At 38.6% G+C, this 18,008-nt stretch overlaps 1 protein-coding gene across 11 annotated transcripts in view; it reads right to left on the bottom strand.

Annotated features, from left to right (window-relative positions):
- MAST2 (microtubule associated serine/threonine kinase 2) overlaps nt 1–18,008 on the bottom strand; it is a 190,144-nt gene that overhangs the window by 79,900 nt on the left and 92,236 nt on the right. Inside the window, exon 1 of one of the 11 annotated variants that reach the window (XM_068690818.1) lies at nt 3,837–3,871. The exons of the other annotated variants lie outside the window; for them this stretch is intronic. Coding sequence (XP_068546919.1) covers nt 3,837–3,856 — 20 coding nt within the window. The 5' untranslated portion in view covers nt 3,857–3,871. Of the gene's footprint in view, nt 1–3,836; nt 3,872–18,008 lie in introns of those variants that run through there. 11 annotated transcript variants of the gene reach the window in all.

The following is an 18,008-nucleotide window of genomic DNA, read 5'->3' on the forward strand; positions in this document are numbered from 1 at the left end:
AGCTTGCTCATGGCCACCCGAGTATTTTCCCCTCAATGGTTCACACCCCAGTGAGAGGTGGTTTCTCTTAGGGTTGTGAATGTTTAAGTAGTTAGGAGCATTTTGTTAGTTACCAAGGAAACATTTACAATGAAATATGATGATATTTAGAGAATCACTGATTTTAGAGGGGTCTTGCTACTTAAGGATTGCTTCACACTCTGATGATGCTTAATTCCTGTGGGTTTAAGCAATTATGAAATCAGTGAGAGCCTTTCATCACAAAGAAGAAATAAATTTAGAGTGTCAGTGGCTATCCTATGAAACATGACATGAAAACAGCACAACTTTCCTAACAGAAATCCACCTTTGTGATCCCCCAAAGTCAGCTTTCAAGACACTTCAATACATCGGCCCGAATACTTCCCTGCCCAAACTCTGTCAAAAAAAAGTCACTAAACAAAAGTCAAGTTCCTAAGATCCATACCCACAGTCTGTCTATCCAAAGAGGATTAAACTTTGCTAAAAAAAAAAAATAATAATAAATTAGAAATCATCATTGTAAGTCAATCTTTCAAAATTAATGCACAGCCCCTTGCACAATGATGCTGTACTGCTGTTGCTACACAGCAAATTTTAAGAGCACATCCAAAAAAAGTTATTCCCAAAGCACAAAGAAACAAAAAGATTTTAAAACAAAGACATTTAATATTAATATGCCAAAATCACGCTTTATCTTTCCATAATCCATCTTCAATAGGCAATGCTTCAGTGCAGCCGATAGTACAATACCTCCCCACGTGCCCTTTGAACCAAGGAATTCTCGTATTTATTCTGTAGCTTAAAATCATAAATATTCATACCAAACGGGTTTGACGGGTGGATCTGATTTATGTTTATGTCACCCCTCCCATGACAAACTCTTATGTATTTAGTTTGCTCTTGACTTTTTCTATCCTTCCGGGAATTGGCTCAAGCAGAAAGAAGGCAGCTCCTCTGACCACAGGAGCAGATGGCTGGCTTTCGCAGTGCCATTAGCTGCACCGAGAATCCCACCAGCTGCACCAGAGAGCTCGTTTCAACATAATGTACCGCGGAGAAAGAGGAGCCCTTCTCAACGTTTGCCTCCTAATGTAGGGAAAACCATATGGGAGTGAAGCCCTTTAGGATGTTTAGTACATATCAGAAGGCATTGTTAGAGAGACGTGTCAGAGCACAGTGGCCAGAATACCGCCAGTGGCTCCCTTCTCCCGAACGAGGAGCACACAGGGTGTCATAAACGCAGTGGGACTGTCCCAAAGTTTTACAGACCAATCACAGGAAAATTGTGTCAAGTATTTCATACAGCAAAATATTCTCTGGAAAAAAATTTCAACTCTATAGAAGAAATTTAGATGGCAAAAATAATTCTTAAAAGCAAAAAGTTTACTAAAAAGTGCATGGGTACGATGGGAGGACGACAAAAACGGAAAAATATCAATTCAATAATGATATAATACTTCACTCAAAGTGCATAGATGCCATGATTTGGGGAACATTAGCACACAGGAATGCCCTGACGTGCCCATGATGGCCCCAACACCACACAGACCTAGATGTACTGTGGCTTCTCCCATAGCCCAGATGCTCCTGGGAGCAAAGTCACCACATGTGTACGCATGTTTTCAGGACCGATGCCCTAACAAGAATCACAATCCTACAGCGTGTTGTCGTATGAAGTAGTCGATTTATTACAATCCACACAGCACCGATCCAACCTGCCTCCCCATCTCCCACAAGACGGTAGTCAAAGAGCTGGGCAGGCTGCCAGCAGAGCATGGCAGAAGGTGATATTCCCAGCAAACTGTCACACATGCTCAAATATTTTATTTCTGAGGCTGATTGAAGCCTGTGGTTTCTGTGCTGTGCAAAATAGGCTTTCTACCACATGACTGGATGCAGCACCTCTCTGCTGTGAATTCTCATACAGCTGTTTGATCGTTTTGAAAAATCTAATATTCATTTGAGTGATTAGATCAATAAAAAGTAATCTCTTTTCCATCAAGACGCACAGCAGATTTACAGATCAATTTCTTTCTTTTTGCACTTCAAATACTAACAAATAAATGGAATTGTAAATTTTGAGTGGGAGTTTTCTGACAAAATATTGCACCTGAAACCTTGGTAGTATCTCTGAAATTGTGTCAGTACTTCATGTCTAATTTTAAATTCATAATGGCACACCAACAAGGTATTAAAAAATAAAAATATCTTATCCTTGTTATGCAGAAACACTGTAGACATCTATTCACTATGGAAGTCCACAGTTGTTGAATTTTCACAAAAAAACGTACCTTTTTGCATGCAGAACACCCTACAGAACAGAGCAAGCTTTAAAAAAAAACAAGTTTGGAAAGCAGAAGGAAGAAGCAGGTTGCTCCAGAAGCAGCAGGTGTAACAAAAGTTATGTTCCTACAGAGCAGTGTCCTCCTGCACCAATGTCTCCTCTCCCTCACCTGCTCCAACCCAGCTAGGCAGGGCTCACTGCACCTTGCTGCTGACACGCTCACCAGTTGGCCAAACAACATGAAAGCCAAGTCCTACCTACCTTGTCTTTTGGGAAACAGAGGCACAGGATGATCATTTACCTCCCTTTCCTCTCCATAGCTCAAGAAACTCACATGGAAATCATGAGCACTACCTCAGACACCTCTGTTCCTCCTTCAGGCTACTGGTGCCACTGCTCAGTGAGTTTGAAAGTTACTGCTGGGAGCAAACAGACCAGCAAACAACTTGAGATCTAAATTTTTAAAACGAAATCTTTCTTTGGCCCCAGGAAAAAAAAAAAAAAAATCTAAAAATCACTTAGCACAGAAAACAACTTTAATGAAATTTAAACCACAAAAAAAGGAATCATAGCAGGGTTTATCCTCCCTGCCCCCTGTCCAATACATTTCTATGTAGGAGCTGCAATCTCCTAAAAAAAGATAAATTTCAGTTCTGATGACTCATGAACAAAATTCACCCTAAAATCAAAGTTTATATTCCAAGTCTTACATAGATTTTTAGCTCTATCAGCCAATCAACTGATGAGAAATTCTGATTCTAACTCCAACCATTTACTCATAAAGCCAAATATACTGAATTAGTCAGTCAGGATTACCTACTACCTACCTTACTCACCCAGTCTATTCCTCCAGTAAGTTTTCAAGTTACCTGAGTTAAGCTCCACAGAACACCTGATGAGCAGGAACTATGTTGATATTTCCCGATCTTGAAGGGACATCACTGTACTGCATCAGATCCAATACCGTTTACTAGGTCACAGAATTCAATGTGATTTTATCAAAATCCGAGGAGTGGTGTAAGAACAGCCATCCTGCTAGTAACTACAGTAGCATATTTACATCTCCAAAAGAAAAAAATGCTAGAACTATTAAAAATGATTTTAAACGTAAGGTTATGCATATCCCTAAGAAAATCATGTACTATACGTCAAAATATTTGCAAGCCCTGCCCAGTGCTGCCTATATCATCATAATACTGTTTTGCTACTTTGAATACTGAAGCAGCTTGTTCTTAGTAAGGCATCAATCCATCATTTTGTAGAAACAAACCCTTATCACATTCACATACTATGAGACGGGAGGAACAATGCATTTAAATAAATATCTGTGAAAAGAACGAAGCACGGATCTGCACAGTATGATTTTTACACGTAATACAGCTACAAACCATTAAAGAATTAAGAAATCATACCTAACATACTAGGAATATGATTCAATCTGTTAATAAAGGAAGAAAGCAAGCCTAAACAGTATTAAAACAAGTAGCTTGGAAAAACATCATAAGAATTACTCGCAAAATCCTTAGATTACCTTTTGGATCGTCTCAACATGCTGGTAGCAGGCAGAGAGAAATTGGACAGCACAGTCCAAAAGGAGTCAGACATGATCTTTAAAAGCTTTCATTGCTGGGAAAATACAGCACAATCAAGCCACTAGCAATAAATAAGGAACTAAATAATACCAGTGACAGAGCCAATGCAAATTCCCTGTAGACCTTGCAAGCTGTTCCATTAATGCGAGACAGGCAGGCAAGCGTACATATTGCTGCTGTTTCCACTGCCTCCGTTTTCTCCTGCCTCCATCCCTGCCTGCCTCTCTCTAGCTTAGGAGGCAGTGCAAAATGAGAAATTTATTCCCTTCCCACCATATACACTTTAAAACGGGAGCTTCTGTGTACATAACAAACACGATTTCTGTACAGCTCTCCACGTTCATCCAACTACAATCAGAAGATTTTCAAGCAAAACCGTAAGCAGGGCTCTATTCATAATCCTGAATAACACGCTGCTTTTAGGCTGTGTCTGCAGAGAACACCACTAACTGCCTAGTTTGTGGTTTTATTTTGAAATGGAGGCCCTTCTGCTTTGTAACCACACAGGGGGCATTTCCTTCATTTTTTACATTAATCTTCAATCTTTAAATGAATCCTACCTTTGTCTTTCAATGTCCCAAGTGGATTTTAAATAAATTTTTAAAAAGAAGCAAGCTTACAATGCCACCTAAGATCAGCTTAAAACCAGATCGTGCCTCATAGACGTCATTCACAGTAAACACAAACTCCTACACTGCACCTGGTGCCCACAAAACAACTCGAGCGGCTGAATTGTGACAACAAAACACAAGTGGGGAATCACGCGTGATGCACATAAGAGGTTTCCCACACACACCCTTGCACATCAGCCACAGGTTCACTCTTTTCCCTTTGTGCCTGTAGAAGCTCCTTGCCATGTTTTTGCTTTTTCCAAGGGCTAAACAAACCCTCGCTGTAGCTGCTTTTTTTTTTTTTTTAATTTCAATATGCAATCTATTTTCTTTCTATTGTGGCTTTTTTAAGCACTTCTGCCAGTAGGAAAGCTAATGACGTTCTCATATTTCAGCCTTCTTGAGTGGCTTTTTATCACAGACATGAGAAAGATGACAATCAACAGCTGGCACTGCCTTCCATGCACAATACATAAAAATACTTTAAAATACACAGAAATGTCTGGGAGAAAGAAATCCCAGTAGGTACCCTTTTATTTTCCACAGAATCACATGAAAGAATTAGGTGACCTTCATGACTTCCCATAAAAATGCAGCATTTATAATACATACATTTATCAAAAATCACAGTATCTGATTCAGCAAAGCATCCCCCTTCCATTTGAGCTTCAAACACAGCAATGTGATTTTGCATGCTGCAGGAACCAGATCTCTGCTCCATACAGCCATCCCTTCCAGCGCTTTTAAACACTTGTATCAAACGAATCTGCATCACATTCTGGTTTGATTTCACAAAGTTAATTTAGAGTGCAACCAGACAAAACTCTGCCACTATCTGCTAACTGATCAGAAACGTTAATTTATGTATCTTCATAATAGCATATACCAGTCAAGTCTAGAAGCCAAAGAAAAGCATTGTGGCATTATATTGAGGGTATGCTGTGACCTTCCAATTCCAATAAACCCTGCTTTTGAAAAGGTATAAAAATATTCAGATTTACTCTGTCAACTGAAACATGAATTGAAATTCCCAAGCAATAAAGCAATAGCAGGGACAAAAGTGCTTAGTTAACTATCAAACTAAACCTTACAACAAAAATAAATTCCAGGCTGTCTATCATTAGTAAATAAGCCAAAACCTGCTAAATCCCCCAAATGTGTGGTGCTTGTTTATTTGGGTTTGTTTGTTTTGTAGTTTTTTGGTTTTGTTTTCCTGAAAGCGACTGAAGAATGAGCAGCTGAAGACAGCCCTCTATATCATCACACTCAACACCATCACTTTTGCATCTCCAGCAGAAAGGATGCAAAAAGAAGAAGCCATTTTAGGAGCTTATTCTCCAAGGACACCAACGACTGACTGCTCGAGGGCAGTGTTAACCAGATGAAACCCTGTCCGTCCTCGGCTGCTCTTGGGGAACACAGGGCACCCCAGCTGCACAAGGGGACTGGACGCTCGTCATCACCTGAAACCCAAAGGCCCATCCTGTTGTTGTTTAGCACGGTTCTGCAGAGCACTTAGGCAAAAATTGTGAAAATGTTTTGGGAATTATGTAACGCTGGTTCACAAATGGAAGGACTTTCTTTAATACTTCATATTCCCGCTTTTCAAAATGCATGTTCCACATGCCAAGAGCAAAAACTAGCCTTGTAAATCATCATCTGCAAAATGTGTATTCTGGGACAGTCCCCAAACATTAAATACACAAAGTTCAAAGTATTCTGAAAAATACAGGAATGCCGTACTCGAGATGCAGTGTTTTTACAGGAATAGCAAAAGAACACAATGAAGCTATCAAACAAAACACTGTGCAGAGTGAAGTCTAGAAATTCTCACTTGTTCAGAACTATAGCCTTCTGCACGTCAGAAAGCGTGTCAACAAAAATACCACATACACAAATGTGTTACAAGAGCAGCTTTCAACTATATTTAGCACACAAATCGGTTAATATGTTTGTGAATTCCCAACCCTGCTGGGATTCCAACACAAAAGAAACCACCTTCCTTAAAACTCTTCCACTTGCCTTTCAGGGTATTCAGTCTCCATCAATCTCCGTCACTCAGTTCACATCCAGCTTGTCCTGAGAGAAGACCATCTGCAGAAATGTTCTGCACCTCCTGTGATGATGGAGTATTTCTCTGCTGACCATATCTGTAGTTTCCAGGGCCCTCCCAATGACACTGCATCCACTGGGCAGTTATAAATAGCCATGTCAAAGGCTTCCTCAATTTCCCGTATTTACCATTACCTAAGTGGGACATTAATTAAGCCTGACATGAACTGAGAACACAGTTAGGCAAACAGTCCACATGAAATCCATGACTTTCTGGACTTTCTTCCTAGCAGCTACACTTCTCATTTGTAAACAATCAATGAATTCACTGCAAATAAGACCATCTTCTTTTAAATAAAACCTGCCATTTTAAAAGTAAGCTGAACTCCTTATAAAGTTTAAAGTGGTACCATGGAGATCATTGATGTCATTTTGAAAAAGAACATCACAAAGGTCAAAACTCTTGTAACTGACTAGATTTTGACTATTGTTCAAGAAAAGTTCCCACAATATTTTTTTATTATTATTTTTCACTATATTTTTGAGATATTTCAACCAGGATGAAACATGTAGCAGTCCAATAGTTTTCACACAAGAATAACTCTTGAATCATACCACGGTAAAGGAAAGCTGTGTAACAGGAACCAGTTGCAATACTACTTGGGGAAAAAAACTACCTAATTATTCAATCACTTGAATAGTTACATGCTATTAAGTGTCACATAAATAAGTGGTACTTTCAGACTTAACATTTTTGAGTAGTTATATACCTCAAATACACAAATTAGCCACTAGAAATACCTGAAAATTAAAGTTGTTTTACTAGCAAAGCTGAATTGTTCGGAGGAATCACAAACCAGCAGATGCATTCTATTCTCTATAAAGAGAGTATCAATTTTATTTTAAACTTTAAATGACATATTTGACAAGAAAATTACTGCCATATAAATAAAAATAACTTAACGTAAATAAAACTGAAAATGAACTGAAGAAATAACTGCTGTATATCGCCAACAATGTAGTCAAAACTGAGTAACATGAAAACTGCAGTGGAAAACTTCGAACTTTCAACATGAAGAAAGGAATAAAGTTCTTCCTATAAGCTTCTTAAAAAAAAAAAAAAAAAAAAAAAAAGCATGGCACGGTTCCTTTAAAAAGATTAAAAAAAAATACATAGATGTGTGGATGTGTGAGCTATTTGGGGCATCATTATTATTTGAACAGTGACCTACGCAAATGCAGAAGAGATGGAGCAGACTGCCATCCCGAGCCATGTAAGTAGCAGTCAGACAGAGGACATGAAGTTGAATATATCTTTAAGGTTCACCTTTCTATCATTCTTCACTTCCTTACACAATCTTACCTTTCTCATTTCTTTTGTTTATTAATTTCCAGAAATCAGCCAAGCTCCATGCACCCCAGCTCCAAGTCAGTACAGAACCAAAGCCCTGCACTCTTCTAACTGCCTTGGCTCGGCCATATTTCAAGTACTGGCTCTGTACAAAAGGACTCCAAAGGACACATTTGCTTAAGATTAAACCAAGAATTGATAGCTGGGTTTTCTGGGGTGAAGAATAACCCAACTTCCCTCTGGTGAGCATTTCCCATGCAGATAACAGCCCAGTGACTGCATTAGTTTAGATAATGATTCAAAGGATCAGCAACATTTACTGAAGTGCAGCAGAATTAGCTATAAGGCATTGTGCACTTCATATACTAGAAGAAGAGCTGCCAACTTCTCATGTAACTTTAATCTGGCACAGTTACTGAACTAACTGGGGTTGTCATCATAGCAAATAGCCTGAAATGCTATCTAATTCACTACAGTATCACAGCACAGGTTAAGCATAAGCAGCTGACCTGATACCTTAGTTCTAAAACAATTCTTACAAAATTGTACTCACTTAGATATCGAGGATGTTGCTCTGTTGTCATAATTTGTATTTTCTATATGAAAACTCTGCTGAAGAGTGATAATAAGCCAACATTGCTAAAACACCAAGTTAGTTGTGCCGCAAATCCTACAAATATTCAATGAAAATCTCTCTTTGGATTTTTATTTATAAAAATACTAATTAGTTTGCTGATATTCTTTACAACATTATTCACAAATAGCACTAGTAAGATATTGGCAACTTCAATATAACATACATTTAACATGATTTCAAGTTCACAAAATTGATGACTGGGCTCAAATGCCATGGAAAGGTCAATTAGCCTCTTTAAATAAGTTACTCGAACTAGCATTCTTTCCCTGGCCTGTTTTCTTCATATATGATTCAAATGTCAGTTATCTTATTTAATCAAATGTCCCCTTGGTATGTGATTCAAATGCCATACAAATGAGAAGACATTTGAAAAATAAAAATACTGAGCAGTTTTGAAAATCTCACTTCGCATTTATACAAAAACCTTTAATACATTATCCAAAACGTTCTTGATACCACTCAGCAGTGCTTGTGAGAAGACAGCATGAGATGCCATAACCTCGGCAACCTTCTGCCAAGCTCTTCCCTCTCCACCAGCCAAAACTCAGCCAAAGGAAAACATAAATTGAGCCTCCTGTCACCACCATGGCATTTCGTCATCGTAATCATGAATTATTTATCATGCTGCACTTAAAAGATGCACTTAAAAATTTATTCCTAACCTGTAGTACAGTGTTAATGAATTAACTATGCAGCCGTATTTGCAAACAGGAAGACATCTTCATCCCTTTTCCAGCCACTCCACCCTGCATCAGCCTCTCCACCAAGCAGCACAGCTATTGCTAAACCCTCCCGTAATGGGGTTTTTGTATTTTGCACCACATCAAGGACTCAGATGGAGCACTGAGGCTCGGGGCTACCCTTCATAGCCAGCTAGCAGGGATCACACCGCCTGCGTGGCAGGACGATACCCAGCAGAGCAACTCAAGCCTGAACTCCAAACTAAGCAGTGGCGTCTGACTTGTTCCTAGGGATAATTCCAGCCGTTTGCTCCAACCTGCGAGTTCAGAGCCGGCACTTCCACCCTGCAGCTCATTTCCTCATTCCTTGTTTAACTCATGAAGGATACCATAAAGCCCCTGCATTTACCATGCCTTTTCTGAGACAAAAGGCTTATTTTGTAGGATTGTTGGCTACGAAGTTATTCTGGGAGCAAGGGGAATGCTAATGTAGTGAACAGACTAAGAGGATGAATTTTACATTTTCAAGCATAAATTCTTAATGAAGTTAGAGCATGGGATAAGAATAGACTTTACAAAATAAGCCATGGTACAGACAAGACATGAGAAATCAAAACCATGCTAGGGAACATCATGAGTGCTCATAGTTAAAAAAAAAAGAAAAAGAAAAAGAAAAAGAAAAAAGGGATAACAAGTTCATCTAGTTCTAAGACGGAATTAAATCCTAATTTGGCCATGAATTTTGACAGAAACTGGTCCCTATTTTAGTTATTCCTCTGGAATAATGTGAATCTTCACAGCACAAGCTTAGCTTTTAATCTTAAAGTCTGGGAAAGCAGTGATAACATATCATCAACCAGCAGGCAAACAAACTACTCAAACTTGTGTGCCTCAGAAATACAAAATGTACAGGACAGAATGAACATGAGAACAAGCCTGGAACACTGATTTTTTAATAATTACAGATTGATACATCTCTATGAACTGTTTTACAGTAATTCTGGGGAACCCATAAAGCTGATACATTACTAAAGCAACATTTCCTACAATTTACATCATGCTTACAAGCTCTTCTGTGTTCTACATATGAGTTCTAACATGCATGTCCCCTTATAAGTGTCTGTATGTATTTCAATGTCTGTATATATATATATATATATATATATATATATATATATAAGTAAACAGGGACAGACAATTTTGGAACACTGAAGCAGACTGATTAATTTATGACAAATTGTCCCAAACTGAATTCCCTGCTTTGAAATAAAGTACAGAACAGACATGGAACTCTCAACCATTTCTGCAGTCTCCAGTGAAAAATGAATTTCAAAATACTAAAAATGGTATTTAAAATTTTGCACTGCTAAATTGTATTATACTCTACTGTAGCACATTACAAAAGGGCATAAAAAAACTAACCTAATATAACGAGCAGCAAAATTATATAACAACATTGCTCAGCCTTTTAAAAAATAAATATATATAGCCACTTCTAAAATACCTCAGATAGAGAGAAAAAAGAAAATGTAGATAAATAGGAATAGGAATATAGGAATATTCACCACGTATTTTACTTTCTTGTTTTCTAAATTTTGACTAGCAGAGGCAGCATTATGCAGATGTGGTAGATCAAAAAAAATGTGAGCACATTTTGGACTTCTGATATTTTCAAATGAAAATAATTTAGGTTTCTGTCCTACCTATAAAAACAAAACTACTAAGAAACACAAGTAATGATTTTCAGCTCTTCACATTATTTTGTACAACACATAAACTACTACACAAACACGCCAAGACAGCACAAATCACACACGCAAATGAACACCACCTGCGTGTCCAAGGAATGTAATTTCTGCAGAGAAAACAGAACCTGCAAAAGTTATTTAATCAAGTACTTCTCACAACTCTGATCACTTACAACAACAGTATGTAAAAAGTAGATTGTGGTGTTCTACGGTGTAGTCTGCATCTGCTCTTATATCTAATTAGAAGAGAGAAGTTGCAGAAGCGACAGGTCCCGGTTTTATGATCCATCTTGGTGTCAGAGGAGGCTGCGCACATGAAGCCATGGGCTACAGGCTGGAACACGTCCCCTTGGGCTGCTCCTCTGTATCGAAGATACGTGCAGCTGCAATCATCTCCATTTTGTTCAAACTAATTGCAAGTTCTCTGTGAGTGAAACGCAGGCACTTGTGACTTAAAGGAATGCTTCTGGTAAATATTTGTGTGTTGATTCCCTTGGAAAATTGGGCATTTCATGATTTTGGAACGTTCCAATTTCTCAGAAGCTGAAGGGACAAACAGTTGCGTTTAAGTGAAATGTGGAGGAAAGCTGATGTGGATTTTTGCCACATGTATTGTGGATGAATTTCATTGGTACTAAAAATTTGTTTGGAATTATAACCTGACCTGCTCTGTTATTTTAAATTTCTCATCTATTGTCAAATAAAAATGAGACTCATTTTTAGATTCTCATTTTAGATCTAGAACACAAACTAGAACATCATAGAACAAAAAATATTGTCTACCTTCTCAGACAATACAACCCGCTGTATCACTTGTACTTGTGCAGCAGACCTTCTAAAAGAAACAAAGTAGTATTTCCACAAGTTTTGTTTGTTTGTTTGTTTGTTTTTAATGTAAATAAATACCAGTTCCAGCCCAGAGATGTGCTAATGTGACTGTCACTGCACAGCAAGTCTTTTCCTGACAGTGAGATCAGTAACATACCTACTGTAAAGAGCTGGGGTTTTAAAGAAAGGAAAGGCCAGCGAGGGGAGGAAGGAATACAAAGGCACACAGGGCTCTTTCACCACTGCAAAGATTACGGTTTGAAGACTTTATTTTAGAACGTTAATAATTCATACTGACAGTGTAATGTAAACTAGGTTAGAAGATTGTGCTCTCAAGTACCACACCAGGGATTGAATGACAGAATAATAAACGCTAGCCAAAATAGCAAAATTTTAGTAGAAAAATGAGAGTAAGAGAGAGCTTGGAGGATGAGAACGAGTGCATTTTAGATGAAAAAATAACAAAAGGAAAAGAGATGTTGAAAAAAGGAAGACATAGGTATAGTCTGTAGAAAACAGAGTATGAAAGGATATATTGTAGATGGTGAAGCTGTATTGCAGACCTTCTGGCATGGTTTTCCAACAAGAGCTTAACCTTGACACAGAAGTTCGATGTAGATGAGGGTGGCTAGACACAGCTGAAATGCAATACAATTTCAAAAACTGATGCAGTATCTCCTTGAAACGTTTTAGAATATAACAAAGGAAAAACTTTCTGTAAGCCTTCAGGTTAGTATTGATCTGCTAAATGGCTCATCTATCTAAATCAGAAATTGCAACTCATGGCTTCAAATGGTAATTTTTGAAAACAAATCCAAGAGGAATCTCCTGATCATGGGCAGGAATAATTCCATGCAAATGCAACCAGCTGTGTCATATAATCTCTGTTTCTCTCTAGCTTGTCTGTTAAATTGACACTGGGTACTTGCTATTAGTACTTGTCTACTGTTAGATCTTTGGTATAGGATGTAAACAGGTCTGTTTGCACGTTCACAGATTTCCAAGTCAAAACAAAGTAGAACCTGGTTGTCTCACAGTGCAATTAAAAACCAAGTTGTGGAAGATGCATGGAATTGTCTACAGAGACTTCGACAGTAATAAACACATGACTGCCTGGTTAAGAATATAATTGTCTTTCTCAGAATGATTCCCTTGCCACGAGTCTTTCCGTGTCCGTGCTGTTTCTGTATCTGCATTCAAGATCAAAAGGAAGAGGCTATACGGAAGGAAGGATCTTGCACAGACTGAGCACACTACAATTTCTTTGAGGAAATAACTGTCATTTGAGGATAAAAACAGAAAAAGTAAAACCTCAGTTTTTACTACAGCATTTTAAGAACCTTCCGAGCTTGTAGTTTCTCCCTAGAAGTTGCTAGCTTGCTCCCAGCCACATCAAACTCTTTGGATACTTCAGGGGCAGTAAATAAGTCGACTGATATGCCGGCGTGCGAGCAGATCAGAGCCTTCAAATACAATTACATAGAAAAAAGTTATGAATCACCCGGTTTATAGGTGAAAAGGCTAGCAAACATTAAAGCACTCCAACTTCTCAAGTCAGAGCTATGTACTCCCCTCTGGGAGCCTCTGACTCGCCAGGTCAAACCACCAGGTTATGCTTTACAAGTGGTTATGGAGGGCAGCCTGCACAGTGAGCCTGGAACTGGACAAGAATTCACACCTCATTCTCCAAACCCCAGTGTTTAACTCTTCCACTGCTGCAAACCCAAGCAGGATGTGGGGATTTTAGCATTTACGTACTAAAAAATTTACATGAAAAAAATTATACAGCCAGACTGGGAAAAAGATCAGCAATGCTTCTCCTGACTGCTGTAAGCGAAGCCACACACCTCCTCCACTGACACCACCAACACAGAGGGGCAACCCTTAGGGCACAAGAAGAGAGAGTTAAGAGAGATGCCAGAAAATCAGAATGTTTCACTGGAGCGATCGGAGGCTATGTCTCGGGTCCTACTACTTTACCAAGATGCAGCCAAGGCTACAGACATTGCCATACAACATGATAGAACTCACTGAAATTGCCAGTTTCACCGTTCAGCCCTCAGCTGCACATTGGTGTAAGAAGGCTACGGAGCTACAAGCAAGGCAAATGAACTCTGCACACAAACCTCTCTACCACAGGCCACCATGCCTGAATATTTCCAGCCACATGGCAAGCAAACAGTTTCCAATCAGCATGAGAAATTTGAGCCAGGTGAGTTCTAGGCATCACCAATATGTCTCTTCCCTGTAGTCTCCATCTCCTAGCTGTAGCCTCTGTCTCCATCTCCTATTCCCAAGAATAACAACTGATACAGAAGGAAAGGAATAAAGAGAAAAATTTCCATTAAAAAAGAAATGAATTCTGGGAAGCTCATTCATTCAAAGTGAGATGTAGATTACAATGCAGTTGCCAAAAGATTCCCTACTCAAAATTCACCATTTCATATTATGCATAATGACATATTCACAAAGTTGTTCTGTTATTCATTATAAGTGAATTGCTTATCTCCACTGCTTCCAAAAGTGTCATTACACTGTATTGCGGTAAAGGCTGACCAATTATTTAGCACAGTTAAGAAAGGAGAACCTGTACCAAATCAAGCACTAAGGCAGGAAGGCATCACTTGCTACAAAAACAGAACAATTTTCAAATGTCATTCAATCTGAATATAGCTCTTTTCATTAATCCTCTGCCATCTGTCAAATACGATACTAACCAAAATAAACTTTTAAAAGCTGTATCAAGTGACTTTAAACTAAGAGGAAGTTTAAGCAGAGATAGGAAACAGTCACCACGTCTTGACATACTTGGAGATATCCCAAAACAAGAATATAAAGAATCTCCTCAAGTTTGAATTCTGAAATGTTTTTCACCTTCTCTAAAAATACGGAACTTCTGTTTACATGTGCTGCCCTGCTGTTGTAAAATACACGTATGCTTCAAACCAAAAGCTTCACTGTGAATGTTAAATGAATTTTGTTTTCCTATGACATTTTGCAATAAGGGAACTATGGTGCTGAAGGTCTTTTGTGTTGTTATTGTATAATCCAAGCAGCTTCTTTATTCAGGTATCTACATACTCTATACACAGCCACCAGCTCTGTGCTGGTTATGCTAACAGAAGTACTGACACATTTTAACCACCATAGTTTTAGGCAATCTCATTAAGGCAGGTTTATTCAAGTGTTTTGGTGGTTCTGCTGAGGGTATGTGTTACAACTGTGACAGATTAAGTTTATGTACTTAAGATGTTTATTATCAGTTTTTTAGCTAAGCCAGACACGTGGCATTTTAAGCTGATTAGCGAATGCTATTCAGCATACCATTAAATTAACTCTGGTGCAGATTCCCAGTCAAAACCCAGAACACAGGTACTGGAGGCAGGGAGAGGCACAGACACACACCACCAAGAACACATCCTTATACCATGGAAGGGATTTCTACACCTCCCTTGAAGTAAAGGACTGGAGTTACACAACCTTCACCAAGACACACCAGCAATCCCAGCATGTAAAAAGAGAGAAAGAACCAGGCTCACACGAGACCCCTCTCAACCAAGGCAGGTTTCTCCATCCCCACACTCTGGTGAAATTGAGCTGCTGGGCACGCTGCGACGCCTGGGAAGCCCATCTGGTCACAGCAATAGAAGAGACTGGCTGGGACTGCGCTCATACACCCGAACAAGCTGTAGCTCTAAATATAGGTGTCCCCTCATCCACTGCAAGAGCTTATATGAGAAAGGCTTTAAATAAAGGCAGGCAATCCTCCCAGCACATTTGTTAAAAGACTACGTATAATATATTCTTGTTGCTTACCACAGTTATTGATTAAATGTTTCTAAGAATAAAGTTCTTAAGTAAGTAAATTAGTATATTCTTAAATTATATCACAGATGTCCATAAAATCCTAATTATTTGAACTCATAACATAGTAATTACACACCGATCAAGCAATTATGTACTGTGCTCAAAGTATTCCGGAGCAACATCAGGTTTAATTCTGTGATTCTGTGATTCTGTGATTCCCATTTTGTTTTACTGAAGACAGCTAGGATCTGATGACCAGATTTCATACAGGCTGGAAAAGAAATCTTTAAAACTATTCTGCAGAGCTATAAAAAAATGTATAGCTATTATCAATAAACTTTATCAAGGCTAGAACCTCCAAGAGAAAACATTCCTATAAATATCATCTCTACCATATATCCCTATATCAATATGTTCCACTATTGGCATGAGTTCACAAAATCAAAATAGCACAAGAAAACGTCACTGAAATAACGCAACTGAACTCAACTGTTCCCTAGATTGGTTAGGATAAAGGAAATTTCTGCTGAGATTTCACCTCACCTGCAGTACCAAAGAGGCCAGAGCTAAGGGACCTGAACACTTTCACCCTTGTTACCACCAAGAAATGAATCCATTTCTAGAAGTATTGAAACTAATTTATCTCTTGCTGAGGGAGTTACAGGGTGTAATAATCTGTGAAACAGGGGGAAAGTTCACGTTGCTTTAGTCTCAAGGCCCCTCACTTCTAGGAGCAACTAATTCATGGCATCTTCTAAGCAACTTAATATCAAGAACTGCGGTAAATCCATGTTTTGATTAAATTAAAGGGCAAATATGGGTGTACAAAGACTCGCCCATATTTACTCAGCTCATAAAGAGGACCAGCTGTGAAACATGGCCTCATATTCTTCAGTAATTTGACTTCCTTGCTACCCCCAGAAGAACACAAGCCAGAACCCAAATATGAGACCCACGCCTTGAGTTTAATTTTGGACATCGTTCTCTTTTCTTCCTAAAGATACATGACTTGAATCATGAATACCCATGGTTGTATCAACTATAGCAATCTTCTTTCACCCACTATCCATTTATTTTTGTTGTAATCATGCCACCTCACATCTTTCATTCTTAGAATGTTTTACATTGTTTTCAATTTTGCAAAGATTAGTATAAAATATTTTTGTTCTCAACTAGATTATTTCTTTCAGAAACCAGAACTTGTATGCTAGCTGTAGAACACACCTGATATCAGATGCACAAACAGCTGTTCATTCGTCCATTTAAAAATGGACACCATGCAAAAGAAGCAAGAAGGAGGAAAACTGTACAGATATTTGAAATGCAACACACTGATGGTGAAAAATGAGAAAATTAACTTGAAGCCATACACCTTTTAGTTACATTTCCCATCAGTTCCTAGTATCATTTGCACAGCGATGGAAATGAACCACCGCATGGCTAACCTGAGGGTGTTAAGCTGTGTAGATCAATGACAGCAATAACTTGCCAAGCTGAACCTTTGCTCTAAGCAAGCAGGAATGGCTATCGCTGGTACTGTAACCAAGTAAACACAGCTACAACAAAGAAAGGCAGCATAAACCAGGATCAAGAGCTGCACAGGTGAAAGCAACAAGGACAAAAATAAAAAGTTATTATAGTAGACATAAGCTCTTACAGAGAACCACGTCTCTGTGAATCATCAACCATTCAGCATTTAAAGAGCAGATGGCTGGAAGGTCCCCATATGTGAAAAATATCATCATCAAGAAGAGTCCATAGTAACAGCGAAACATAACTCGATATTATGACTTTTACATGAATTGTTCTTAAAGGTAAAATTATTCAATGACCCGTGTCTAAAGTCTGAAAACTGGAGCAGTCTCAAAGGAAGAAAAAAAAAAAAAAAAAAAAAACTACCAAAAAGGCTTTGGAAAATCGATAATCATTAGATCCCCTCTCAAAAAGAGCTGTTCTCAACCTACTTTAACAGTAATCTAATTCTGATAATTAATTACTACTTACCAGACCATTAATTAGCCCCAGTGCTAAACAGCATTAAACCACATTTAATAACCCTTGTACAGGAACATTACCCAATACCAGCTTTTAAATAACAAAAATTCCTTTTAAATTATATTGGTGGCAATGACATTAAAACATTAAGAGACAGCTCTTTAGTCACTGCCCTTCCCCTCACTGCACGTGCTGCCGAAGTGAGCAGCACACCAAGAATTTTCACCACCTGCTGCCCAGCTTTCAGGAGAGGCAGCAGCAGGCTGGGTGACCACCTCTCTCCGTGGCAATGCACAAGAAGCCAAGTACAGACACACACATTGTCTCTATCCTTTGCTGACAGCCTGATTTCCACTCAACAGATGCAATATACGTTACTCTCCATTAGAGGGAGAGATGCCT

The sequence above is a fragment of the Anas acuta genome, chromosome 8 (assembly GCF_963932015.1).
Source record: "Anas acuta chromosome 8, bAnaAcu1.1, whole genome shotgun sequence".
NCBI lineage: Eukaryota > Metazoa > Chordata > Aves > Anseriformes > Anatidae > Anas > Anas acuta.